This window comes from Rhinatrema bivittatum, chromosome 5 (assembly GCF_901001135.1).
Source record: "Rhinatrema bivittatum chromosome 5, aRhiBiv1.1, whole genome shotgun sequence".
Lineage (NCBI taxonomy): Eukaryota > Metazoa > Chordata > Amphibia > Gymnophiona > Rhinatrematidae > Rhinatrema > Rhinatrema bivittatum.
In genome coordinates this window covers 284,777,966-284,805,468 of record NC_042619.1, presented here as the reverse complement: position 1 = coordinate 284,805,468, position 27,503 = coordinate 284,777,966, and the positions used below count along the sequence as shown (strand labels likewise).

The 27,503-nt window shown below is 44.3% G+C and overlaps 1 protein-coding gene across 1 annotated transcript in view; it reads right to left on the bottom strand.

Annotated features, from left to right (window-relative positions):
* LOC115092774 (disintegrin and metalloproteinase domain-containing protein 20-like) overlaps positions 1-27,503 on the bottom strand; it is a 180,446-nt gene that overhangs the window by 45,708 nt on the left and 107,235 nt on the right. Inside the window, exon 5 of the mRNA XM_029604078.1 lies at positions 1,650-1,726. Within this exon, the coding sequence (XP_029459938.1) occupies positions 1,650-1,726 (77 nt within the window). The remainder of the gene's footprint in view (positions 1-1,649; positions 1,727-27,503) is intronic.

The window sequence follows — 27,503 nt, the reverse complement described above, 5'->3', positions numbered from 1 at the left end:
TATGCAAAAATTCAGTTTATCGCAATTTGCTATGCGAAGAGCTACGTTAGTGCACATTGCAATAACATTATCTGAATTTGTGACAGGTGTCAGACCTGTTGTATTTCCTGCATATGACCACTGGGGGGGGGGGGGAAGGAGAGAGAGAGAGAGAGAAGGAGAGAGAGAGCACTTGGCCGTAATGTCATCCCCATAGGTAGGTATTTGTATCCCTATGGTAGGCCCACCTAGTAACTCGAGGTGGGGTTTAGGTATGAGTGTAGGGGGTTAGGGGCCACTTTGACATTCTATGTGACACATACGAACAAAACAGTGGTCTCTTGTGAAGACTTGATGACCTTCGGAGTGAGGAAACTCACTCCAAGATGAGATTTGTGCAGTGTTCTCTCAACCTAGCTTGATGGACTCTCTACCTGGGTAACATCAAGCTCTCTCTCTCTCTCTCTCTCTCTAATTCACCTCAAATAGGCCTTATGGGAGACATCGCAAAAGGCGATGAAACCTTACCGCACAGTCACGGCAGCCTAACGCAATTCAAAGAGATGTAGTTAAAATCAGCGTTACAGCTGTGCGATAGCTCTTCGCAGACAGACTAACCCAGCCCACTCTCCGCCCCTAACTCCTCCTATTTTCTGAATTTGCATCGCACTATACGATATGGTGCTATCGCATGCGTTAAACACGTTTTTGCATGCGGTAAGGGCCTATCGCATGCGTTAACTGGGCTTTTCGCATTCGATAAGCCCTTAACGCATGTGAAAACGCCTTATCGCATTTTGATAAATGACCCCCTATGTGACTTAATTACATATTTTTATGCACTTAATTTGAACTCACCTCATCTTCACAGAATACTTTTATAATTGCTTGCAAAAAATATTTAGGTGTCATATGGATATATATTAATTTTAGTGCTAAGAAATGGCAGTCATTGAACTACACTGATGTACTAATTTAAACTTATATGAGACACCAGCTAATATAGACAATTTTAAAGACATTAACCTAAGTAAACAGATAGCTATCTGGTAACATTGGTCTGTGTGAACCAGCTAAACAGATGTGCAATGTTCTCTAATATCTGTAAATATGGCTTTCATCATCTATACAAAACTGACAATGTTAACAGTTTTATTGACTATTTTATTCATACTCTTTCTTCATATCTTCATTATTGTAATACTCTTTTGTGACCTCAAGTCCTAAAGCTGCTACTTTAAATATACATTTCTAAAATGCAATCACTCACCTCCTCATCTATTCCAGAGAACAAAGGCCATATCAAGCTAATCCTGAAACAATTCCAATGGCTCATCTCTTTAAAAATAAAAATCTAAATCATCTTTACTTTCAGAATACTTCATTTGTTACTTTTAGTCTTTCAATTTATTTCTAATTATCAACCTCAGCATGCACACTTTTCTTACATTTTTTCTCTATCCTAACATATAATCTTACCATGGCTGCTGGAAGATCTTTCTCAACTGCTATATCCGCTGGCATATCTATTTGCTTATTCAGCACACCCCCTCTCTCAAAATACTGTCTCGAGTCTCATCTCTTCTCCACTGCTTGTAAGAATGGATTACTACATCAATCTGTTAAAGTATAGCATTGAATGTATAGTATATTATAAACCGTTGTAGTACCTGAGTCCAGAGCATGTGCTGAGTGCCACAGTTGAATCTTTTATCCCTTCTATAGTACCTTGATAATAGCAATCATTCTGAAAAAAAATCAGAAGTAATTACTATTGACTTTATTTTGATCATCATTTTTTGTTTAGCACTGTACTACAAATATTTAAAAAAAATGTAAGATCTATATTCAGTTGGCCAGGAATGACAAAGTAAACCGGGTAATTTTCCAAATATGTTCAGCAGCATAGCTAAAGTTATTCACATAAATTTACTTGAATAAATTTAGACCAGAGGTTCCCAAACATTTCCTGGGGGATGCCCAGCCAGTTGGGTTTTCTGGATATCGGCAGGAAAATATGCATGATATACATTTGCATGCATTCCCTCCATTGCATGAAAATTTATCTCATGCATATTGTGGACATTCTGAAATCCCGACTGGCTGGGGGTTTGTCAGAACATATTTGGGAACCTCTGCTTTAGATCTAAATGGCTATATTTAAATATAGCTGATTAAGGGGGTCATTTACCAAAATGCTATATGGCATTTTCGCATGCCTGAGGCACTCCACTGTTTACCCTTTTCCACTGAGAAAATTGACCATTTAATCCTACTCTGTTTCCTGTCTTTTAACCAGTTTGTAATCCATGATGGACTGAACCAAATCACGGTGAACCTAGAAGATGTGGTAGACCTGATTGATAAACTGAAGAGTAGTAAATCACCTGGACTGGATGGTATACACCCCAGAGTTCTGAAGGAACTAAAAAATGAAATTTCAGACCTATTAGTAAAAATTTGTAACCTATCATTAAAATCATCCATTGTACCTGAAGACTGGAGGATAGCTAATGTAACCCCCATACTCAAAAAGGGCTCCAGGGGAGATCCGGGAAATTACAGACCGGTTAGCCTGACTTCGGTGCCAGGAAAAATAGTGGAAAGTGTTCTAAACATCAAAATCACAGAACATATAGAAAGACATGGTTTAATGGAACAAAGTCAGCATGGCTTTACCTAAGGCAAGTCTTGCCTCACAAATCTGCTTCACTTTTTTGAAGGAGTTAATAAACATGTGGATAAAGGTGAACCGGTAGATGTAGTATACTTGGATTTTCAGAAGGCATTTGACAAAGTTCCTCATGAGAAGCTTCTAGGAAAAGTAAAAAGTCATGGGATAGGTGGCGATGTCCTTTCGTGGATTACAAACTGGCTAAAAGACAGGAAACAGAGAGTAGGATTAAATGGTCAATTTTCTCAGTGGAAGGGAGTGGGCAGAGGAGTGCCTCAGGGATCTGTTTTGGGACCCTTACTTTTCAGTATATTTATAAATGATCTGGAAAGAAATGGCGCCGGCACTACCTTTGCCCTCTAGTGCCGGCGCCATTTTGAATACTGGCAATACGGCCCGAGTGCAGGAGGTCGCTCCCGGACCCCCGCTGGACTTTTGGCAAGTCCTGTGGGGGTCAGGAGGCCCCCCCCCCCAAGCTGGCCAAAAGTCCCTGGGGGTCCAGCGGGGGTCCAGGAGCGATCTCCTGCACTCGTGCCGTCGGGTGCCAGGAACCAAAATGGCGCCGATAGCCTTGCCCTTACTATGTCACAGGGGCTACCGGTGCCATTGGTCAGCCCCTGTCACATGGTAGGAGCACAAGATGGCACCGGCCATCCAGTGCTCCTACCATGTGACAGGATCTGGCCAATGGCACGGATACCCTGTCACAAGGTAAGGGCAAAGGACGACCCGGTAGCCGGAGGACGGCCCGGAGTGGGAGATCGCGGGAGATAGCTCCCGGGACCCCCACTGGACCATCAGGTACCAGTAAAAAGGTTTGGGGGGGCGGGAGGGTGGGGGAAGCTAAGAGGTTACTTTTAAAGGGTCGGGGTGGGTTTAGGGGTTATTTTTGTGTGCCGTTTTTCCCGCCCCCCCAAAAAACGATAAGGGAAGCCCCACGATCAATATCGTGGGGTTTTCCTATTGTTTTGGGAGAGCCCCCGATTTCTGACAATTTTGAAAATATCGATGATGTTTTCAATCGTCTGAAGCCCGATTCACATCCCTAATAGTTACACAATGTTAGGTTCCTTATTAGGTGCTACAACCCAACGCATCATAGTGGATAACACATTGAAATCGTCGGTTCAGTGAGCTGCGGCAGTCAAAAAAGCAACCAGAATGTTGGGAATTATTAGAAAGGGAATGGTGAATAAAACGGAAAATGTCATAATGCCTCTGTATCGCTCCATGGTGAGACCGCACCTTGAATATTGTGTACAATTCTGGTTGCCGCATCTCAAAAAAGATATAATTGCGATAGAGAAGGTACAGAGAAGGGCTACCAAAATGATAAAGGGAATGGAACAGCTCCCCTATGAGGAAAGACTAAAGAGGTTAGGACTTTTCAGCTTGGAGAAGAGATGGCTGAGGGGGGATATGATAGAGGTGTTTAAAATCATGAGAGGTCTAGAATGGGTAGATGTGAATCGTTTTTTTACTCTTTCGGATTATAGAAAGACTAGGGGGCACTCCATGAAGTTAGCATGTGGCACATTTAAAACTAATCGGAGAAAGTTCTTTTTCACTCAACACACAATTAAACTCTGGAATTTGTTGCCAGAGGATGTGGTTAGTGCAGTTAGTATAGCTGTGTTTAAAAAAGGATTGGAAGCCTTAAAAAGGTTTGGGGCGTGTTCAAGATGGCGACCGCATGAGACGCTGTTGAAGGAGTTGCGTTTTTTTTCCTCTTTGAAATTTTGCTTATATTGCCTAAGAATGCCTCACACTAAACGCAAGGCTCGTCTTCGAGAGAGCCTTGCGAATGCAGATTTAGAAGAACTAAAACAAACTACTATTTCCACCTTTTACGCGTCAACCCCGAAAGAGCTGGGAGCGAGAGCCGCGGGAGGCCTGGGTGGAGAGCGAACGCCCGTGCCTCAGGCTGAAGAGATTTCGCTTAGCCCCGGCGAGCCAGAGACGCCGTCCCAGCCTCAGCGTCAGAGGTCAGTGCTAGAAGCGGAGATGAAAGAGCTACTGCAAGCTGCTGGAGAGAAAAGATCTTGCCGGGAAGGAATAGTTGCAGCAGAATCTAGTGAAAGCCCAGCACTGGGGACATACATTCCTGCCGCTTTGGAGGCCGGTGAGCTCGCAGATCTGCGGGAGCACGAAAGGGACTCTGTAACCGAGACCGTGGAAAGGGGTGAGTTACCTCAACCTTTAACTCCTTTCTTGGTGAGGCCAGAAGCCATTACAAATGAAGAAATATGGGAAGCACTAGCAGCAATTGAGAGTGCTATTGTAAATTTTTCTAAAACAGTTTCTGTGGTTGCGAAAAATTCAGTTGAGAATGAAGGAAAATTGCAAGTTCAAGAAAGAAAGATTGGAACTGTAGAAGAAAAGATTAAAACTATAGAAAACCACCATCAGAGGATGTTTCAGAAGGAAATAATACAAGACAAGAGATTAGAAAACATTGAAAACTCCTTGAGGAGTCTAAATGTGAGAGTAACGAATTTTCCACGAATAGATCACATTGTACCTATGGATCTATTTAAAGAATATTTGAATAAGATATTAAAGATCCCGAAAGAAGCAGCTCCTCTGATAACTAGAGCATATTTCTTACCACAGAGAAATAGAGAACAGCAAGAACCACGGCAACAACAATTGGATGTTTCAGCGCTATTAGAGTTAAGTAGTAATGAAAAAATTACTACGAGAGGAACATTACTAGTAACATTTGCATTTACTTCAGAAAAAAAAAATATCATGAGATTGTTTTTTCGCAATAGCCAAGAACTGTTTCGGGGACAAAAGATATGGATGTTTCCTGATATTACTAGATCCACCCAAGAGAGGAGAAAGAAATTCCTGGAGTTGAGAGAAGAAGCTGTGTTAAAGTGTTCAAAGTTCACTTTAAGATATCCTTGCAAGTGTATTATTAAGTATCAAAGTTTTTCCTATGTGTTCTTTGAGCCATCACAGCTCCGTTTTTTTCTTAGTTCCCACCCCGAACCGATCCATACGGTTCAGAATGGCAATGAGTAAGGGTTTCATCCGGTCGCCTGAAATTCCTATTATTGTTTGGAGATAACATTCGCTTATAGTTCTTTATATACACAACCCCCACTTAATTTCCTTTTATATAGTGGTATTATAGAAGACATTTTGGAAAAGTATATTGAAATATTGTTTGTTATTTGCATCTAGATACCACTTATCTATTGTCACAATGTATAAATTGTGTAAAATTTAAAAATTCAATAAAAATAAAATTAAAAAAAAAAAAAAAAAAAGGATTGGATAAGTTCTTGGAGGAGAAGTCCATTACCTGCTATTAATTTAGATTACAAAATTACATTTATCTGTTCTATTTTCTTCCTTCCTTGTAAAGGGCATGCCCACTATTGTAGCTTGCCTCAGATGTTTCATGTAAACCGGTACGATGTGCAAACGGCTATCGGTATATAAAAATGTTAAAATAAATAAATAAATAATTACGTTGACTTAGAAAATAGCCACTGCTATTACTAGCAACGGTAACATGGAATAGACAGTTTTTGGGTACTTGCCAGGTTCTTATGGCCTGGTTTGCCACTGTTGGAAACAGGATGCTGGGCTTCATGGACTCTTGGTCTGACCCAGTATGGCATATTCTTATGTTCTTATGTTCTTAAAGGACATCGCCTCCTATCCCATGACTTTTTAGTTTTCTTAGAAATTTAGAACATGTATTAACAGGCATTAAAACTAAATAAGGGGGGTAGCAGGAGATGGCCAATGAAAGAAACATGTCACACCCAAGTTATAAAAGCTATAAATGATGTGGGAGGAAAAAACAACATCAATCAACTGAAAAAAAGCAAGTTTGCTTACCGTAAACGATGTTTCCATAGATAGCAGGATGAATTAGCCATGCTGTTGATGGGACTGTCTATCCAGGCCCAGGAGGTGGAGCTTTACCAAAGCTGTATGCAGAGCTTTGCTCTGCGGCTGCATGTGTGTTCCCACGCAGGAAGACAGATTCTCCTCAGTCAGTAATTAAGCTATAGGTATACGCATAGTATTGACTGTCCAGGGAGGCGGGCGGGTCTGCATGGCTAAATCATCCTGCTACCTACGGAAACACCGTTTACGGTAAGCAAATTTGCTTTTTCCCCGTCTATAGCAGGACTGAATTAGCCATGCTGTTGATGGGAGTCCCAAGCTCCTGAGCACGCCATGGATGATTGTTATTAGTTCTTTAGAATATGGCGTGACCAAATGTGGACAGCCAATTGCTGTTTATGGATCCATCAAAGTTTGTAAGACTGCTTGACCAATTTTGGCATCTGTAGCAGCTTGCTGATCAAGACAATAGTGGGAAGTGAATGTATGTAGAGATGGAAACAATCCAGAAAGCAAAAAAGGAGCGTTCTGCACGTATTAAATCACAGTAAACCACGGGAGAATGTGCAGAAAAATGTGGATGTCCACACTTCTTAATGAAAAAATGATTTTAAAGTTTATTTCGGCAACTCCACAGTGTAATACAAAGGTTTGTATAGCAGGTCCCCCGACACGGACCCGTGTTTCGCCACCAGGCTGCGTTGGGAGGGACGGGAAAAACAAAGGCGTTTTTTATTCTGAAATTATTTTCAACAAAAGTGTCACTGGGAGAAAATAATTTCAGAATAACAAACGCCTTTGTTTTTCCCGTCCCTCCCGACGCAGCCTGGTGGCGAAACATGGGTCCGTGTCGGGGGACCTACTATACAAACCTTTGTATTACACTGTGGAGTTGCCGAAATAAACTTTAAAATCATTTTTTCATTAAGAAGTGTGGACATCCAAATTTTTCTGCACATTCTCCCGTGGTTTACTGAATGTAGAGATGACCATGTGGCCGCTTTGCAAATATCCAGAACAGGAACGTGTCTTAAGTGAGCTATAGAAGTGAAAACTGCACGCACTTGATGGGTGTTCGGTTATTTAGATAGTACAATGTTCTTCTTTTGGTGACAATAAAGAATACGTTGAGCGATCCAGCTCGATATAGTGCGCTTTGAGACTGGTAGTCCGGGCGCATTAGGATTAAAAGAGAGAGAGTTGAGAAAGTCTGGAATCTGATTGTGTTTTTTCTTTATAATATGCTAGCGCTCTTTTGCAATCCAGTGTGTGAAGCAGTTTGTCTCTCGTGGTCTGGTGTGGTTTTGGAAAGAATGTTGGGAGTTCAAATGAAAAGCCGAAACCACTTTTGGCAGAAAGGAAGGATGAGTTCTGAGCACCACTTTGTGTTTGTAAAACTGTAAATATGGTGGAAGTGAACTAAGGCCTGTAGTACACTAACTTTACGGGCAGAAGTAATGGCTACCAGAAAAAACACTTTCTAAGTGAAGTATTTTGGGTGCGCTGATTCCAGTGGTTCAAAAGGAATTTTAATTAATTGTTCTAAAACAATGTTTAGATACCAGGCTACTGATGGCTTGGTTATAGTGGGCCATAAGTGAGTAAGGCCCTTGATGAATTTTGTTACCAGTGGATGTGAGGATATTGACCGATGTTGATGTGGCTTGTGGAAAGCTGCTATGGCACTTAGATGAACTCGTACCGATGCGGTAGCGAGACCTGAGATATATAACGTATGGAGGTAGTCTAGGAGAACTTCCAGAGAACAGTCTGTAGGACTCACATGGTGTGACTCACAGCAGGTAGAGTAACGCTTCTATTTCGCTCAGTAGTTTTTTCAGGTGGATGGCTTTCTGGCAGCCAATATGATGTCTTGTACATGAGAAGAGATTCCCTGTTCCATCAGACACCCTTTCAATCTCCAAGCAGTGAGATGTAGTGAGGTGTGCATAGTAGCAAGCCGTCTTCTTGAGAGAGGAGATCATTGTGGTCTCCTAGAAGGATCGGAGTTATGATCGACAGAGTGAGCAGATGTGTGTACCAGGGTTGCCAGGGCCATGCTGGCGCGATAAGTATAAGGTTTGCTGAATCCTGTATGCACTTCTGAATTGTGCGGGATATATGTGGAATTGGAAGAAACACATACAGGAGGCCTTCCGACCATGATATGAGGAAGGCATCCTGAGAAAGTCTCAGATGACTGGGCAAGATTGAGCAAAATTTGAGTACCTTTCTGTTTTGTTTGGTAGCAAAGATCCACATCTGGTACCCCCCACTGATCGAAAATATCGTTTGCTTTTTTATTTAACTCCCACTCGTGCAGATGAAAAATCCTGCTGAGCCTGTCCGCTCGAGTGTTGGCGATGCCCGGGAGCTACATCGCCTGTAAGTGGATCGAATTGCTGTGAGTCCACTCCAGTATAAGAATCGATTCTTTGCATAGGCTCCAAGAACCAGACCCTCCTTGTTTGTTTATGTAGTACATTGCCGCTTGGTTGTCTGTGTATACCATTACTCTTTTCCCTCTCAGATATGGGGCAAATGTTTTGAGGGCATTCCTTATTGCTCTCAGTTCCATTAAGTTGATTTGGTAAGTGCGCTCTATCGGGGACCATTGACCTTGTGTGTCTAGGTGGTCGAGATGAGCCCCCCAACCTTTGTGCGAAGCATCTGTCAGGACCACATTGTGAGGAGGGTTGGTGAACAATGCTTCCTTGGTGAGGGTACTCCTCTGAAGCCACATTCTAAATCCCTCTTCATCTCTTGTGTCAGTGATATGTCCTGGAATAGAGGTTGTCAATGTTGAGACCACTGGGATTTTAGTCCCCACTGTAGTCTGCGCATGTGGAGGCGGGTGTTTGGAACCATGTGGATGGCCGCCGCCATGTATCCCAGAATCATAAGCACTAAATGAGCTGACGGTTGTGGTGTAGAATGAAGACTGAGTAGCAGCATTCAAAAAAGAAGCTCTCTCTCCTTTGGAAGAAAAGCCCTGCTCTTTGTTGTGAATAGTTGTACCCCTATAAATGGAAGAGTTTGAGAGGGATTGAGTTTGGATTTCTCATAATTTACTATAAGACCTAGCTGTTGTAGGCAGTCAATTGTTTGTTGGAGATGCAGTCATAGTATCTGTGGGTCTGAGGCGACGATGAAACAATTGTCTGGATAAGGAAATAATTTGATTCCCTTTTTTCGTAAGTGGGCCCCCACCACTGCCATGCATTTTGTGAAAACCCTGGGGACTGACGAGAGTCCGAAAGGAAGGACTTTGTATTGGTAATGTTTGCCATTGCATTGGAAGCAGAGGTATTGCCAGGATTTTGGATGCATCGGAATATGAGTGTAAGCATCCTTCAAATCCAGGGAACACAGCCAGTCATTGCGCTGTAGAAGTGGTAGGATCGATTTGAGAGATACCATCTTGAATTTTTCTTTTACCAGGTGTTTGTTTAACTCCCTGAGATCCAGAATGGGGCATAATCCCCCTGATTTCTCGGGAATTAGGAAATAGGGGGAGTAGAAATCCAGATTGCAATGGGATGAAGGTATGGATGTTATCGTTTCTGGGCACGAAGGTGGGATAATTCTTTTTCCAGCTGTGCTTGGTTTGTTCGATTTCCTCTGAGATGGTACAATCGAGGGAGAGATGGCCTGGTAAAGAAATTCAGTTGATATCCCTCTTTGATTTTCAACAACCAAAGATCGGTAGTGATCTTCAACCATGCTTGTAGAAAGCTGGTTAATCTGCCTCCACTGAAAGTAGGGGTGGTGGTGGCCCAATCGTCTTTAAAAAGATGACCCAGGTTTTGTGTTGTTCTGTGATTGCGTTTGTGGACGCTGGTTTCTGGGACGACCTCTTCGTTGTTGGTTTTGTTGACTCTGAGAGCATTTAACTGGTGGATATGTAGACGTTCGGTAAGATTGATAAGGCTTGAATGGACGTCTTTGATATGTTGGCCATCTATACTGGGGTAGATAACGACGAGAGAAAGAGGTATGCGGTGTAGGGTTGGTCAAGGACTGTACTGCCAGTGACTGTTCTTTGAGCTGCGCCACAGTTTCTTGTAGACGGTCTCCGAGCAAGTTGTCCCCTGTGCAGGGAAGGTTTGCCAACTTTTCATGGATGTCTTCATGAACAGCACGCAACCTGAGCCACGCCATTCTTTGGGCTGCGATTGCTGATGCAGAAGACCTAGAATTTGTTTCAAATGATTCATAGATTGTTCTGAGGAGGTGTCTTGTAGCTTCCTCCATATCTTGTAATGATTGAGGTGGGGCTGGTGTTGTCTCCGTAGATGGAAATAGGAGCTTTAGTTGTTACACACACTCGTACAAATACTGGACTATGTACAATTGATGCTGGTTTATGCAAGCTGTCAGCATTGCACATTGAAAGCATTTCCTAGCAAAATCGTCCAAATATTTGTGATCTTTCTCTGGGGGAGCACTAGTTTGTTTTTTGCCCTTTTTGCTCTTTGTAGCGCCGACTCTACTACTATAGAGGCGTGTGGCAATTGTGTCGATGAGTAGAATTTACTGTCTCATCTTGAATTTGACATCAATTTTCCTCGATATGGGAGGAATCGTGAAAGGAGTCTCCCAAAATTTCTGCAAGAATGAATCCAGGACTTGATGGGATGGCAATGAAGTGGGTTTCAAGGGAAGATCAAAGATCTTTAAGATCCCTAAAGTCTCTGTTCTCGGGTAAGGAACCTTTTGAGTGGCTAGACTTAATGTGGTTCCCACTTTATCGAGGAATTTCAGGTAAGAAAGGTCTTCCTCCGTGGGGTCAGAGGGATATCCCGTGGAGTTATCGGGAGAGGTAGGAAGGGTAGCGGGGTGTGGAAGTGGTTCCATGGGGATTTGTGGATGCGGACCTGGAGATGGAGAATCTCTGGGTGGAGACATGGATGGAAATTGTTTTCGTATTGGAGATAAGCATGGTGGTACAATTGTTAATGCCAGGTTGGCTGGTGGAGTCTGCGGAATTTGTAAACTCAATTGCAGGGAAGCAAATAGTCCCGTGAGGGCCATAGAGATCTGAGTGATCGCCTGCTGTGCAATGTAAGGCATCCCCGGTATGTTAGGGGTATGTGGAGGGAGGTTGTCAGGTAAACCTTGTAGGTATGCACTGTCTTTCTGACACCTCTTAGTGCTGTATTCCTGTATACCAGTGTTAGATACAGAATGCAAAGGACTCTGCCTACATGCTGGAATGTAGCCAGACTACGTGCTGGAATGCAGGCAGCCAATACCCCAGACCCATTAGCTGATTGGTCTAATACATTCTCAAATGAAATGGACTGCACTTATCTAAGAATAACACTTTGAATGAATTCTGATTGGTCAGTATGAAAGTTATAAAAGATTATGCACATTACTAGAACTTTGTGGTGGCTGGGTGATTGTACAGTTGTATGGACCTGTCACCCCCCAGAACAAACTATTTCCTCGTGCTTTGTTCTGTTCCTTGTCCCTATCCCTTTGTCTCTGTCTTTCCCTAATAAAGTCTCAAGTTACCTATTGCAGCTGTACTTGCTTTAGAATAAACATTTGGTAGCAGGGAGAGGGTGGTTTAATGGGGTTTTTGTCTGCAGCTGTACTTTGTCTCTCCTGACTGGACCAGTTATTTGACCTTTTCCCGGCTCTTCGTGCTGGGGCTCACGGGCCTGGCGGAGGGTCGCCACCTTCAAATTGGAAAGTCTGAAGGACTTCGTTTGGTGAGAAGTTGCCACGAATCTGATGAAAGTCCAGCTGGGATTTCATCTTGAGTATTATAATTGGGACTTCGGATTGGTTTCCTACAGGGTGGAAACGTCTTCTGAAGGTAAGCTTCACTGTTTTTGTGGTTAAGTAGGCTGTCTCAGTCTTGCTTGATGCCCCCCCCCCCCACATAACCGTTCCCTGCAATGGACTTACAGCGCCAGGAGTGTTGCTGGTGTGAATTTGGTAAAGGTAAGAAACTAGTCACTTTCTCATAAGGGCGACTTTTTTAATTGTTTGCTGTTTACCCATTGGTAACTTGTTTTCATGTCTAAATTCTGGTCAAAACAATTGGAAGGTCAGGATAGGGTTAATTCAACAAGTCTGTTGGAATGTGTTCTCTCTTTGCACCAGCCAGCTATGCAGTTAGTTTGCCTCTGGTTTGCTATCCCTCCCATATGTTTGGTGAAGCTGATTGTGTCTTGTCAGTTCCCACTCCCATTCCCTGTTGTTCATGTCCCACCATTTGCCTGATGGTGTTTAAAGCAGGGTATGCAGCGTTCACCTTTAGTGGACTCCCCTACCTTCCTTCCCTTACCCGTGCCCCCACACTTCCTAGCCCCAATCCCCCGGACGCCCCGTAGCCCCAGTCTCGTCCACTTCGGTCCCCACTTTTTTTTTACCTCTGAACTGATTGCGCGTGTGGCTCTATGCCGTTCATTTATCTCCCCAGGGGGTACTCTGCACTTTGTGTTTTCAGAGGTCGCCCTTGCTACAGCAGTATGGATTGACGGGGTGTATCTGGCTCTCTCTGCCACTTGTGCTTCTGTAGTTAATGTTACATGAGGGGTCCTTATTTTTCTTGTTCTTCTATTTGTGTTTTTATCTTACTGTGGTTTCTGTGTGCCCTTGTAGTCTTCCTTTGGGATCCGTTCGCCTCCTCTCATTTTAGGTATTTCTTTGTGTCCTGCGGTGAGGGTAAGGGGGTGTGGCCCCCCTCCTCCAGTTTTGTTGGGGCGTGCTGGCTCTTGGGAACTGAAGTTTTCCCTTGTATATGTTTCCTTTGTCTTGTGTGCCTGGCAGTGTGGCTGTGTGTGAGTTCACCCCTCCCCTCGGCATTCCTCTGTGTTGAGCTCTGTGTCTGCACATGCTGTTCTGTGGGCGTTAATGTCTTGGCATTTCTTTGTGTTCTGCAGTGAGGGTGAGGGGCGTGGTGTCCGCCCCCCCCCCCCCCCCCCCCCTCTTCTTCCGTTTTGTTTGGGCGTGCTGCTTGATGGGAGTTGCAGTTTTCGTTTGGTGACCCTTAGCCAAACTTTTGGTATTTCTGGAATTTCTTTTTGCCTGGCAGGGTGGGTGAGTGAAAGTTTCTTCATTTGGAGTGGGAGAAGGGGGGCTGGTCAGCCCACCTCCTTCTGCCTGCCGTTTTAATTGCTGTTCTTTTATTTTTTTACTTGCCTTTCTTTTTTTCCTTCAACAGTTCTGATATACGTTTGCATGCTGCTCGTTTATTTTTGCCTGCAGTGTCCTGCTTGCAAACACCCTTTGTTTCTTTATAGCTGTTTTCATTTCATTGTTGAATTTCTTTTCTCACTGGCAGAGGTCATTCTGTTTTTTTAGGTGCTTCTCACCAGTGTTTAAACAAAACCTGTCTGTAGCCGACTGCAGGGGGTCCATTGAGGGGACTCCTGTGGGACATTTAGGAAGGCACAGATGAATCAACAGTTTCTATTTTCATGACTTTTCAGTTACTTTTACAGATAGTGTTCTGTGCTGCAATTATAATCCTTTCCTTTTTTACTTCCTGCCTTCCTGAGTTGTATTTGTTACTAACATCTTCCTTCCTGAACTACATTTTCTGACACTGTTTTTCTACAGGAGTCCTGGCACTGCTGGCTTTCAAGGCATCGTCTGCTGTGAATTGGCATAGGTGCAGTGCTTTATTTGTTCCTCTGTCATGCACGGACCGGACTTTTGCTGTTTTTAGTTTTACTAACTTTCTTACTTTTCATTTGCAAACATTCTGTTTTCCTTGTGGCACAGGTGGGATGACGAGACTTCATTGTCATAACTTGATCTGTTTAGTTCAATACAGTCTTTTGCAATATCCCTGGTATTTCGTTGTTACTGCATTAACCCCGTCAGCAGTGGCACTTGGGCAAGACTCTGTGTGACCTTTTTTTCAGATATTTTGTTTGGCTTTTTCTCCTGTATGGGTCTTCTTCCCTTCCCCCTTCTTTCTGTGCATTTCCCTAGTTCTTATGTTTTTAAACTCCCCCAGTATCTGTTTGTTTATATGTCCTGCTGTCCCATTCTTTTTTTCTCTTCTCTTTTTCTTTCGTCTTAATTAAGGTGATCCCTATGCACCTGTGTTATTAAATCTTTGTTGCTTTTTTTTCCTGTTTTGTTTTCAGTTAATGTTTCCAGAGAAGGATGGCACATCACAGACATTGCTTTCTGTGATTGGTTTTGTTTGAAGTTATTGAGGGAAGCTTTTCCTGGTGTTGTTGCTTTACCGCTCTCATTACCTTGATCAATTAAGGTTAATTGTGCAGCTATTTACAAAAAAAAAAAAAGGGGGGGGGGAAGAGGGGAGGAGTTGACTCAGGATTTGGGCTATCCTATTGAAGGTGTGGTGCATGTATATAGAGGGCACCTTGGCATGGTTAGGCTGATCAGATTGTTTTGAAAGTACAAAGCAACATTGACAGAGTTATGCTTCTTTAACATGCAATTAGTGGTGGAGGTTGATACACTTGTGCACTAATCATTACATTTCAGTCATCCTCACTTGCTTTTTCTTGTAAATCCTAACTGATTGGTATTTCACTTTGACTTTTAGCTCTGAGTGCTGCTGACCGAATTTATTCTCAAAGATTAAATCCTAGCTATTGGTATTATTCCACAAGGTGGCTTCTGATAGTACCTCCTAGTGGATGCATGATATTTCTCTTTTTATTTCTTTTTTGTATGTTACTTTTTCTTTTTCCAGGTCAGCCACCTTCCTGTCATGAAGAATTCAGGCTGCTTTTTGTTTTTTTGGGGGTTTTTTTCACTTTTATTCTCTTTTTCCATTTTTAAGCAGAATTCTGGTTTTCATTTTCTTGGCTTTTCCTAAACGCTTTGCAAACCCCTTTTTAGTTTATTTCTACTTTTGTTTTCATTTTTGAGCTAAAAAATATGTGTTAACTGTCTGGCTTGATGTTATGAAGACATCGTATGTCTATTTGTGAAATAAATGGATATGTGTTGGTCTTGTGAAATATATGTTCTATGTAGTGTCTGCTGTACCTGCATTGTCTGTGGTTCTGTTTATTACATTTGAATTCTGCTGCATCACTTTGAATTTGTGTTGCTTCATTTCACACACACATACACATGTTCTATGCACACATATTTAACTTAGGCCTTGATTAGCGAAAAATTAATACTACCTACTGAATAAACTGATTATTCCATTAATTGTCAGAATTCAGAGCTTGTCATAACAAGCCAGCTCAAAATTACTTTATTATATGACCTGAGTTATCTACTTATTTGGCCTGATTTCTTTTTTGTTTTATGTTTGGTTACCCTGTTGTAGTTCTTTTGATCACATGTATCAATGCACCTCAATCTGCCATGCGATAATTGATTATTATATGTATCTAGTTATCACGCCTTTTTGCAAGTGCCATGATTTATATTTCAAAAATTAATGATATAATTTGAGGTTATGCAATTTTTACATTTGTAGAAATCTCCAGTCCAAACATTTCTATTATATGATTTCTTGTAATGCCCTTCTATCTCTATTTATTAGCTAGTTTGTTTCCATTTGGGATTCCAGAGGGGAATATATTATTTTCCCTTATTCCTGTTTTTTATTTTTACTACATTTCTTCCTTTTCCTGTGCTAAGACTCACACAGATGGTTTAGCAACCCAGCAAACTACATTATTTTGTCTTAGACCGCATAGCATGCTATAGACTTTCTCACAGAGTCAGCTGTCACTTGTTTCTATGATTATCCCCAATTACACTCAGACTTACCATCGATCTAAGAGGGGTATTAGCCCCATTTCCCTAGAAGCACCTGATGATGAAGCAGTACTACTAGCCCTCATCTACCTTAACAGCTTATACCACATGACCAAAATTTGTTGGGAAGCCTTTCCATTCACAGCTGGATCACCTCATGGACAGGTGACTATCACATTTGAATTAGGAATGTCCATCCAGCGATTGTTTTTACTGCTACATGTTGTTGTCATAATACTGCATAGCACCATCAATACCCTACAGGACTAACATAATGTATTGGACTCTTGCTATACCTTTGCCTATCATGCATATGCCTCTGCCTTCGATGATTTGGATCTTCCATCACTGCAGCCTTGCCCAGGATGCCTGGACTGAACATTATAGTCAGCTATTCATTTGCTGTACAAGATCAAGTGACTACTATAAGTCAGCACTTAAATGATGGACATGCATGAGCTTCCCCATGACTTAAATGGGTAGGGAACAATAGTGGGCTCAGCCAATGATGGGTAAGATTCCTTCACCTAAGGCTAGCTTAGGATGTAAGGGAAAACCTAAGACAGGCACTCACAGCCCTGCCCATATGTGAAGGGTTTCTAGGTGTAACCCTTCAAGAGGGGGATGTAGGTATGAACTGTCTTTCTGACACCTCTTAGTGCTGTATTCCTGTATACCAGTGTTAGATACAGAATGCAAAGGACTCTGCCTACGTGCTGGAATGCAGCCAGACTACGTGCTGGAATGCAGGCAGCCAACACCCCAGACCCATTAGCTGATTGGTCTAATACATTCTCAAATGAAATGGACTGCACTTATCTAAGAATAACACTTTGAATGTACTCTGATTGGTCAGTATGAAAGCTATAAAAGATTATCCACATTACTGAAACTTTGGGGTGGCTGGGTGATTGTACAGTTGTATGGACCTGTCGCCCCCCAGAACAAACTATTTCCTCGTGCTTTGTTCTGTTCCTTGTCCCTATCCCTTTGTCTCTGTCTTTTCCTAATAAAGTCTCAAGTTACCTATTGCAGCTGTACTTTCTTTAGAATAAACACCTTCTTTCCCCTGTAATGGATCCGGCAGATGGATTGAGAGGTTGCATCCTCTGGTTGCTGCGGAGAGATCAGAGTACACCTGAATGGACGAGGTTGATGATGAGGAAGATAGGGACTCCACATCACTCCATCTCTCTCGTGATGTTAGGGATTATCTTCTTCTCTTGGTTCCTCTATCCGGTTGAGATGGAAGTAGAGAAGTAGAAACCATTTGAGATGTAGGTGAAAGACTATAGTCGCTAATGTGGTGTCGTTTGGACTTTCTTTTATATGATTCATTGTGATCTCTATGGAAATGTAGTGATGGTGAAGAGGAAGGTCTAGGTTGTGGACGTGATGGTTCCATTACCTGCTCCTCTTGCTGTTGAGGTCTTTGCGGTGGTACAGAGACTTGTGGCTCATGAAATGATCTGTGCGCCAATTACTGGTGTTCTTGTGCCGCTTGCGTTGAGTGTTGTGACGGATGTGTCGAGCCCGACGCACGGCGTGCCTTTTTTGGGTTTGGAGGCATTTGCGTCAAACCTGCTTCAGGGCCAGTTGCGTAGGCGTCAAATACGCCAACATCAAATGATGTTTTGACGCTGATTTTTTCGACGTGGAGTGCGTCGGTGCCTGATGTGCTTGATTCGATGCTGGTTGTGGCTGCGTCAGGTTGCTGAGCTGAATATTTCGGAGGTGCTAAAGACGGCAATTCGATGGAAGCCTGTGATCTGTTTGGCCTGCATTTCTACCTGCCTGATCTCGCGTTGGGGACGAGGTTTGGTCAGGTCTGTGGCATTTTTCCCTGTGCTTAAGCCTGCCTGCAACAGATGGGCCTACAGAGGCCACCCGTTTAGTCGGGGTGGCCTGCCTCGGCGCCAGTCCTGGCGACGTATGTGCTTTGGAAGGGGGTGCATATGACCCACTGGACCCTCGAAGTCGTTCCATACTTTCGGCCCTTTGCCGTCTGGCTCTGGGCAACATGTTCCCATTGTTGGAACAGTCTTCCTGCTTGTGGTCTAGGCCCAGACACACACAGCATTGTGAATGTCCGTCCGTGACAGACATTATCTTGCCCCACGAACAGGTTTTGAACCCTGATGGCCTTGGCATGTTCCCTTGCTGTTTTTTGGCATCTTTTCTTTTACTTTCTTTTATTTATTTATTCTGTCTGAGGAGACGAGGTGCTCCGCGTGCGATCCCGCGTGTGGAAAAGACAGACTGAGGAGAATCTGTCTTCCTGTGCGGGAACACATGCGCAGGAAGACAGAGCAAAGCTCTGCATACAGTTTTGGTAAAGCTCTGCCTCCTGGGCCTTGATAGCAGTCCCATCAAAAGCATGGCTAATTCAGCCTGCTATCGACGGGAAACAGAACAGGTATCTAAGAAGTGATAAAATCAAGGGATAGAAAGTGGAAAGCTGGGGCGTTCCCAAGATGGCGACATAGACGGTTGGTGCTAACGCTGCTCCTGGCTTGCTGTTACTTATTATAGCAAATTTGTTTGTTACCTCTGAATCCATGCCGCACAAACGCAAGGGCAAGATCAGGGTGTTCCCTGCGGACCCTGGTCAGGCAGTAGAGCAGCGATTAATAACGCAGTACACAACCGCTTCACAGCAGCAACCGGCGGTGAGCCCTAATGGCGTTTCACAGAGAGAAGCTTCGATTTCGCCCGGGGAAGTCACCTTAAGCCCGCCGGATTCTAGACAACCTCCATATGCTTCCTCACCGAATCCTGCCACATCGACACAGCTATCGATGGAGGGTGAAAGCCCCTCCGGATCTGTGCCCGCGGGGAGAAATGGCAGTAAATCGGGGACTCTCCCTTCCCCCACCCGGCAGAGTCCGCAAGAGCCTCCGGAGATTGGAGCAGTTGGAGGAGTGGCTTCCTTGACCCGTGAGGAACGTGGTAAACCGGAGGAGTTGGGCTTGAACAGCTTGGAGACCGAGGATTTGGTCAAAACCAGAGGTTGTGTCCCTAGATTCCCTCTGGGGAATGATGGCAGGTATGTCGAAACTAATTAAGGAACAAACTTCTCAAATTGTGAACTTGGGGAAAAAACTGGATTTAGTGGCGGGAGATAGTTGCCATGCACAACAAGAACAAGCACAAGCAACTGAAGCACTAAACCAGGATGTGAGAAAGTTACAAGATGTATCTACGAATTTAATGAAAGAATCCCTGAATTCTGCGAGACGTTTAGAAGCTGTGGAAAATTTCCTCAGACATTTGAACATCAGACTGCTAAATTTTCCAAAAATATTGGGTGAATTACCAATAGTGACCTTCAAAAAATATCTACAAGAGCCCTTAAAATCCACTGGAGAAAATTTCCTCTGTGAAGAAAATCAGTTTTTTGACTCAAAGGACTGGTAATGTCTTAGTAAGAGAAGAGAATAGACCTGATATTGATAATCTCACCCAGTACCTAGAAAACTCCGAAGTAGAAATCATAGATAGGGCTGTGTTGTTTATATCATTATATTCGGAACAAGATTTCACTATGATAATGAAAGCGTACTTTAAAAATATAAAAGAATTGTATCTAGGCCAGTCGATCCGACTATTTCCTGATTTATCCCGGCCGACTCAAATGCGTAGAAAAGTTTTTCTTACTATGAGAGCGGAAGTCTTGGCATTAGGAGCGAGTTTCCATCTTCGCTATCCTTGTAGATGCATTGTAAAAATTTCCAGTAATGTTTATGTTTTCTTTAACCCCCGAGCATTTGGAGAGAATTCCTGATTGGCAAAAGTCAGCCATCCATCTAAACTAGAATTTAAAGTATTCTGTGCAGTACTATGTCTGAGCTTTCCTAAATTTATTTACTTTATTTTCTTCTCAAGTATAGTAATTACGCTCCCTTTTGGTTTTCTTGCTTAGATTCAATGATATATTAATATTTACTGGAATATGTTAAGAGTTATATATTAACAAGTATATGACTATGTGCTCTTATAATTTTGTTGCTTATATATCATGAAACTGTTTCAAGCAAATTATATGTTTGTATAATTGTTTGTGAAAATTTGAGAAATAAAGAATAAAAAAAAAAAAAAAGAAAGTGGAAAGCTATGACAATTGCACATAGTTTGGGCAATAAAATCTGTTGAAACTTTAAAAATCAGCTTCAAGGTGCTGCCCCAAGAATACACACAGAGGTCCAAATTTAGTACAGACAAATTTATGTTTATTATTTAATATTGAAAGCCAATCATATGAGACCTCTGTAAGACCCAGAGTGAGAGCTCCATCATTTTTAAAGCTCTCCCTGCGTGTCTTAGCGTTTGTCAGTAAGTGCTGACTTTTTATAGGTAAAACATACCATGATCCCTAATAGGACTTCATAGAGCAGAGCTTTCCAAAGTGTGTGTCGCAACACTTTAGTGTGTCGCCTGAGGTGTGCCGGTGTGTCGCGCAAGCCCAGTACATGTGACCCACCGGCAAGTGGGAGCCAATGCGGCCGCCGGTGGACCTCATCCCACTGGCGGCTGAGCAGTGAAGTTTCGCTGGGCTGGGCTGGGCTGTGCTGTGGGCTGGAGACACAGAGCAGGAAGATCGGCAGGGCCGTGGTGGAGCTTACGTCACCACGGCTCGAAGAAAAAGGTCACGCAGGTGCTCCTCCTCCTTCCTGCCCACGCGGCCCCGGAAGAAAAATGTTGCCGGAGCCGCACGGGCAGGAAGGAGGTGGAGCATCAGCCACGTGCAGAAGAGGAGCAGCGGGCTGAGAGGAGGGGGATGCCCGGTAGCAGGGTCCCCACCGCGGATCGGCCCGCAAAGAAGAGGGATGCCACTGCGGCGGATCGGCCTGCGACGAAGAGGGACGCCGCTGCCACAAATCGGCCCGCGATGAAGAGGGACGCTGCTGCCATGGATCGGCCCGCGAAGAAGAGGGACGCCGCTGCCACGGATCGGCCCGCGATGAAGAGGGACACCGCTGCCACGGATCGGCCCGCGATGAAGAGGGACGCCGCTGCCGCGGATCGGCCCGCAATGAAGAGGGACGCTGCAGAGCCCATCCTGCAGCGACCCATGAAGAGAAGCCCAGAGGTAAGAGAGAGGCTGAGGCGCCCGTAGAGTGCCTGTATGAGATGAGTTGAGAGATTGTGTGTGTGTATGAGATGAGTTGAGAGATTGTGTGCGGGAGTGAGGACCTGAATGTTTGCAGAGACAGCATGTGAGAGCCTGTGTGTGTGTGAGAGAGACAGCATGTGCCAGTGAGAGCCTGTGTGTATGAATGATTGTATGAGAGAGAGCATGTGACAGTGAGAGTCTGTACTTGAACAAGACAGCATGTGGGAGTGAGAGAGCCTGGGTGTGTGAGAGTCAAGACAGCATCTGCAAGAGAGAGACTGTGTATGAATAATTGTATGAGAGAGAGCATGTGAGAGCCTGTGTGTGTGTGTGAGAGAGAGAGAGAAAGCATGTGAGAATGAGAACCTGACTGTATGTTTGAGGGAAGAATATAGATGGAGAGAAAAGAAATAGAAAAAAAAGATATTATGAAAGGAATTGGCAAAAAAATAAGAAAGGGGAGGTGGAACAAAAAAGCCTGTGACCAACCGATAGAAAACTAAGATCAGACAGCAAAGGTAAAAAAAAAAAAAAATTACTTTTTACTGATTGGCACATGTAATCTTTGGTAATGTGCAAGAGTAGCACTTTCTCTATGCGGATCTCACAATGTACGAGATCAACATGGAGGAAGTGGAAACCCACCGGGCCTACACAGAGGAGGCAGCAGAATGGGCTTCACTGCCAATAGCAGCAATCAGCGCCTCCCAAATAGCCATGTGGCATCAGTGACAGTGGCAGCAGAGGAATGAGAGAGGCTCTGAGGTTGCTGGCAAAAGAAAGAGAGGTGGTCTGCCTTTAGTGTGCATGTGTATGAATGGGAGTCTGCCTGGGGGTGTATGTGTGTGAATGCATGGGTGCCTGCCTGAGGGTGTGTCTGTGTATGATAATATATGGGTGTCTTCCTGGGGTTTGTATGTGTGAGAATAGGTGCCTGCCTGTGTGCGGTGTATGTGTGTGTGTGTGTGTGTGTGTGTGTGAGAATGAATTGGTGCCTGCCTGGGGGTCTGTGTGTGTGAGAATGAATTGGTGCCTGCCTGGAGGTCTGTGTGTGTGAGAATGAATTGATACCTGCCTGGGGGTCTGTGTGTGCGAGAATGAATTGATGCCTGCCTGGGGGTCTGTTTGTGTGAGAATGAATGTGTGCATGCCTGGGGGATGGTGAGGGAGTGGTGTGAAAATGAATGGGAGCCTGCCTGGGGGCTCAGTTTCAGTGTGTGAGAATGATTGGGAACTTGCCTGGGTGTGTGTGTTTGTGTGTATGTGAGGGAGCCAGAGAGAGTGAGAGGCATGAGTGTGTATGAGAAAAATCCAGGGGAGTAAGAGTTTGTATGGGGGGGGGTGTGTGGAGGGGGAGAGAGTGTCTTAGAGCCTGAGAGTGTGTCAGTGTCTGTGAGAGCGAGAGGTTATGGTGGGTATAAGAGCATGAATATGTATGTATGTGACAGTGTATGTGTGAGAGAGAATGGACATGTGAGTATGTGTGAGAGAGAGAGAATAACCTCCTAATCCTTGACAATATCAGGGTGACTGGAAATCAAGAGCTCCCACGTATGGACAGCAGGGGCTTTTTAAAATCCTTATTAGTTTTAATTATTGGGTGTTATTTGATATATGTGCTGTTTTTAAATATTTTATTGGTATTTGGGAAATTGTAAAAAATGTATATGATTTTGATTAATAGAAATTCTATTTATCAGTAGTTTTAAAATATTCTTTTATTAGTATGGTTTTACTATTATAACTGATGCTTTATGCTTCTTGATTTTATTTGTTTTATGAGGAATGGTGGTTCTGTTTTTCCATTGTTAATACACAGAGTCTGGCTTCTCGGGGTTTCCATTTCAGTTTTTGTCTAATTTGTGCTCCTTTATTTTGTATTCTGTATTTGGTGAGGGTCTGTCTCTGCCCTGTGTGTGTGACCATGATGAGAGATTCTGCTTGCATGTAGTGTATGTATAGGGATCTATAGCAATCGGGTTTGTTTTGTTTCCTCAGTAGGTGGTGTATTTGTATTCTAGGACCCAGTGTAATATTTACCCCTGCTTTTTCACAGGTAGGGTTATTGTTGTTTGAGTCCTTGGAGTTATTACTGTTGTGTTACAATGGGATTGCAGTATAGATTTTGAGTGTCTTTTTTGAGAGGTTTTGTGTTAGGTTCACAATGTGCCTGGCAGTGGAAGGTGTTTGTGCTGCTGTTACTGTGAGGTGACACCAGAATTTGAAATATCTTTTAGTATGATGAGCTGTAAGGGAAACATCCAAGCTCCATTGTTTGGGGGAATTTCAGTGGATGCACAGTTACAGAACTGGAGGTGTTGTGAGGCCCGATCGCGATCGCATGCGATCGGGCCTCCCTACCTCTTCTCCACAAGCAGGACGGGACTCCTCCTCCAGGGGTCTGCGGAGCGCGGGCTGCGGCGTAACGGCGTCCTGCCGTCTGAAGACTGCGTCGGGAGAGACGCGGCTGGCCCCGCCCCTTAAAGGGGCCGGGCCGCAAAGACGAGCCCCGGAAATGGACGTCAGCTGAGGGGGAGATTTAAACTCCCTCAGTGAAGACTCTGACGCCTTCACAACAGGTCCCGTGCTTTGCTGTGTTCGTTTTGCGGTTTCTGGTTGGACTCCTGCTTGCCTGACTTTGCCTTGCCTGCTGCCTGCCTTTGACCCGGATTGGACCTTGACCCTGCTTGCCTTGCCTGCCGCCTGCCTTTGACCCGGATTGGACCTCGACCCTGTTTGCCTTGCCTGCTGCCTGCCTTTGACCTGGATTGGACCTTGACCCTGTTTGCCTTTGCCTGCCGCCTGCCTGGACCTCGGATTGGACTTTGACCCGCCTTGCTTGCTGCCTGCCTGGACTTCGGAGTGGACTTGACCTTGCCTTTGCCTGCCTGGACCCCGGATTGGACTTTGACCTGCCTTGCTCGCTGCCTGCCTTGAATTCGGATTGGACCTCACGTTGTCTTAACGGTACTCTGTTTCTGACCCCTGCCTGGAACCTGGACACTGTATCTGTGTGGCTCCGGCCTGTATCCTGTTCGACTGAGGCTCTGCGAGGGGTACTGAGGGGTTGCGGTACCCAGACTTCCACCTTCCGGAGGCGTAAAGCACCTTGTTTCCTCAGGTGGGTGTCTTTTCTCCGGATCAAGGGTCCACTAGCTAACAGATTGTGAAGGCCATGGACCCGGTGGATCTGTCCGGCCTGCAGGCTATTCCCGGTCTTGCCCAACAGATGATGCAGCAGCGACAACAGCAGCAGCAGCAACAACTGAGTTTGGAGGCGTTAATTGCCACCATGGAGAGATTAGTACGGCGGTTGGATGCCCCCCACGGAGCTGAAGCAGCTGTTCCAGTGCCTTCCCCACCTAGTACATCAGCCTCGGTTTCGCATTTACCAGCACCACCTCGTTTCTCCGGGGAGGCTAAGGCCTGTCGAGGGTTCATCAACCACTGCTTCATCCGTTTTTCTTTGCAAGAACAGCAGTTTTCCAATGACCGAACAAAGACTTCTTTCATCATATCCCTGCTCGACAGAAAGCTATGGCATGGGCTTCTCCCCTTTGGGAAAGAGGAGATCCGATTTTGAATGACTTAACGAGATTCATTTCCACTTTCCGCCAAGTGTTTGACGAACCAGGGAGAGTTGCTACCGCCACGTCTGAACTCCTCAATCTGCGTCAGGGGTCACGTACCTTGGCAGACTTCGCCATTGAGTTTCGCACTTTGGCCTCTGAATTAGGATGGCACTCGGACTGTCTCCGAGGCATATTTCTAGAGGGTCTATCTCCCCGAATTAAAGATGAACTGGCTGGACGGGAGCTTCCCGATGATCTTGATGCACTTATTGATTTGGCGAGTCGAATTGACTGTAGAATTCAGCAGCGGGTCAAGGAATCTAGACCCCCCCCCCCCCCCCCCGGCGTCTTTTTCCTCTGGCTCCTCATTTTTCCCGTCCTTTAGTGGCACCTGTTACCACGGAAGTGTCCGCAGAGCCCAAAGAGGAACCCATGCAGCTCGGAAGAAGTCGGCTGACTCTAGAGGAGAAGCAACGTCAAAGAAGGATGGGTCTTGCTTATACTGTGGCAACAAGGGACATCTTCTCGCCCAGTGTCCTGAACGTCCGGGAAACTACCGATCCTAGGCATCTCCGAGGAGCAGACCCTAGGGGGCTATCCAGCTCCTCAATTCGTGGTTCCTGTTACACTACTAGGAGAGCAAGGATCCTTCACGACTCAAGCATTGGTCGATTCCGGGGCCGGAGGGAATTTCATACTGGCAGAACTGGTTCACCAGCTTCAGATTCCTACACAGCCTTGCAAGAACCCGCTGTTTATTTCCTCCATTCAAGGCGAGAATTTACCTGGACGAGTCACCTGTAATACCGCTCCCATTTCGTTACTTACAGGAATCCTACACAAAGAAGAAATCTCATTTTTTATTTTGGAAAAGGCAGTCCATCCTGTGGTCCTGGGTCTACCATGGTTACAAAAACATTCTCCAACTATATTTATTTATTTATTTAAGTTTTTTTTATATACCAACATTCAAGACGATAGTCCCATCATGCTGGTTCACAAGAAACAGGGATGCGATTATAATAAACTTTACAATTTGAACAATAGTGCAGAAAAGCAGTTACATGTAACAAGGAAATCAATAACTTGGAGTAAGAAGGGAAATGTAGATCAGATAATTATATAAATATAACAACATTGTAAGAGGAGGCTATTAATGCTATAGACTGGAAGTCACTGCAGATAGCGGCTTGGGGCCCAGAATGTCAGGAGACATGTATTCACTGGACTCACCAACCAGTGATACCGGTGTCTACTACCAAAATTGGTCTTCCATATCAGTATTCTGACTTCGCGGACGTCTTTTCTAAGGAGAAAGCTGAGATCTTGCCTTGTCATCGGAGATTCAACTGTGCGATAAATTTACTGCCCAACACTCTCCCACCTAGAGGAAGGATTTATCCACTTTCTGGACCAGAATCCCAGGCTATGTCTGAATATATTGAAGAGAATCTCACACGGGGATTCATTCGACCTTCCACCTCCCCTGCTGGGGCAGGGTTCTTCTTCGTACCAAAGAAAGATGGATCATTAAGACCCTGCATTGACCTCAGAGGGCTCAACGCCATCACTCGTAAGGATCGCTACCCACTACCTTTAATACCAGAACTTTTAGACCAACTACATGGTGCTAAAATATTTTTGAAACTCGACTTACGAGGTGCCTATAACCTGGTTTGAATTAAGCCCGGAGATGAGTGGAAAACTGCTTTCAATACTGGCAACGGCCACTACAAATATCTGGTCATGCCTTTTGGCCTGTGTAACACACCTGTGGTTTTTCAGAACCTAATGAATGAAGTGTTTCGGGACACGTTATATAAACAGGTGATCATTTACCTAGACGATATTCTTATTTACTCCAAGCATCTGGATATTTATTTATTATTTTTATATACAGACATTCATCTCAATTGAGATATCACACCAGTTTACATTCAGGTATTGTAGGTATTTCTCTATCCCCAGAGGACTTACAATCTAAGTTTTTGTACCTGAGGCAATGTGGGGTAAAGTGACTTGCCCAAGGTCACAAGGAGTGACAGTGGGACTTGAACCTTGGTCTCCTGGTTTATAGTCCACTGCTCTAACCACTAGGCTATTCCTCCTCCCTCGATATTCACCGCAAGGATGTAAAACAAGTCCTCCAACGACTAAGAGAGAATCAGCTATTTGTGAAATTAGAGAAATGTCTCTTCGAACGACAATCAATACCTTTTTTGGGATTTATTGTAACCACTACTGGGTTCCAGATGGATCCGGAGAAAGTGGCCAGTATTTGAGACTGGCCACAACCCAAAGGACTTCGAGCCATACAGCGGTTTCTTGGCTTTGCCAACTTTTACCGAAGTTTTAGTCCTCATTATTCTCACATTATAGCCCCTAATACAGCTCTAACCAAAAAGGGGGTGGACACGAAGAGTTGGCCCCAGGAGGCCTTACAAGCATTCAAGGAGATTAAGATGGCCTTTTTACAAAAACCATGTCTTCATCATCCGGACCCCAGCCGTCCGTTCATCGTGGAAGTAGACGCATCCGAGATAGCTGTTGGAGCAGTTCTCAGTCAGCATTCGAA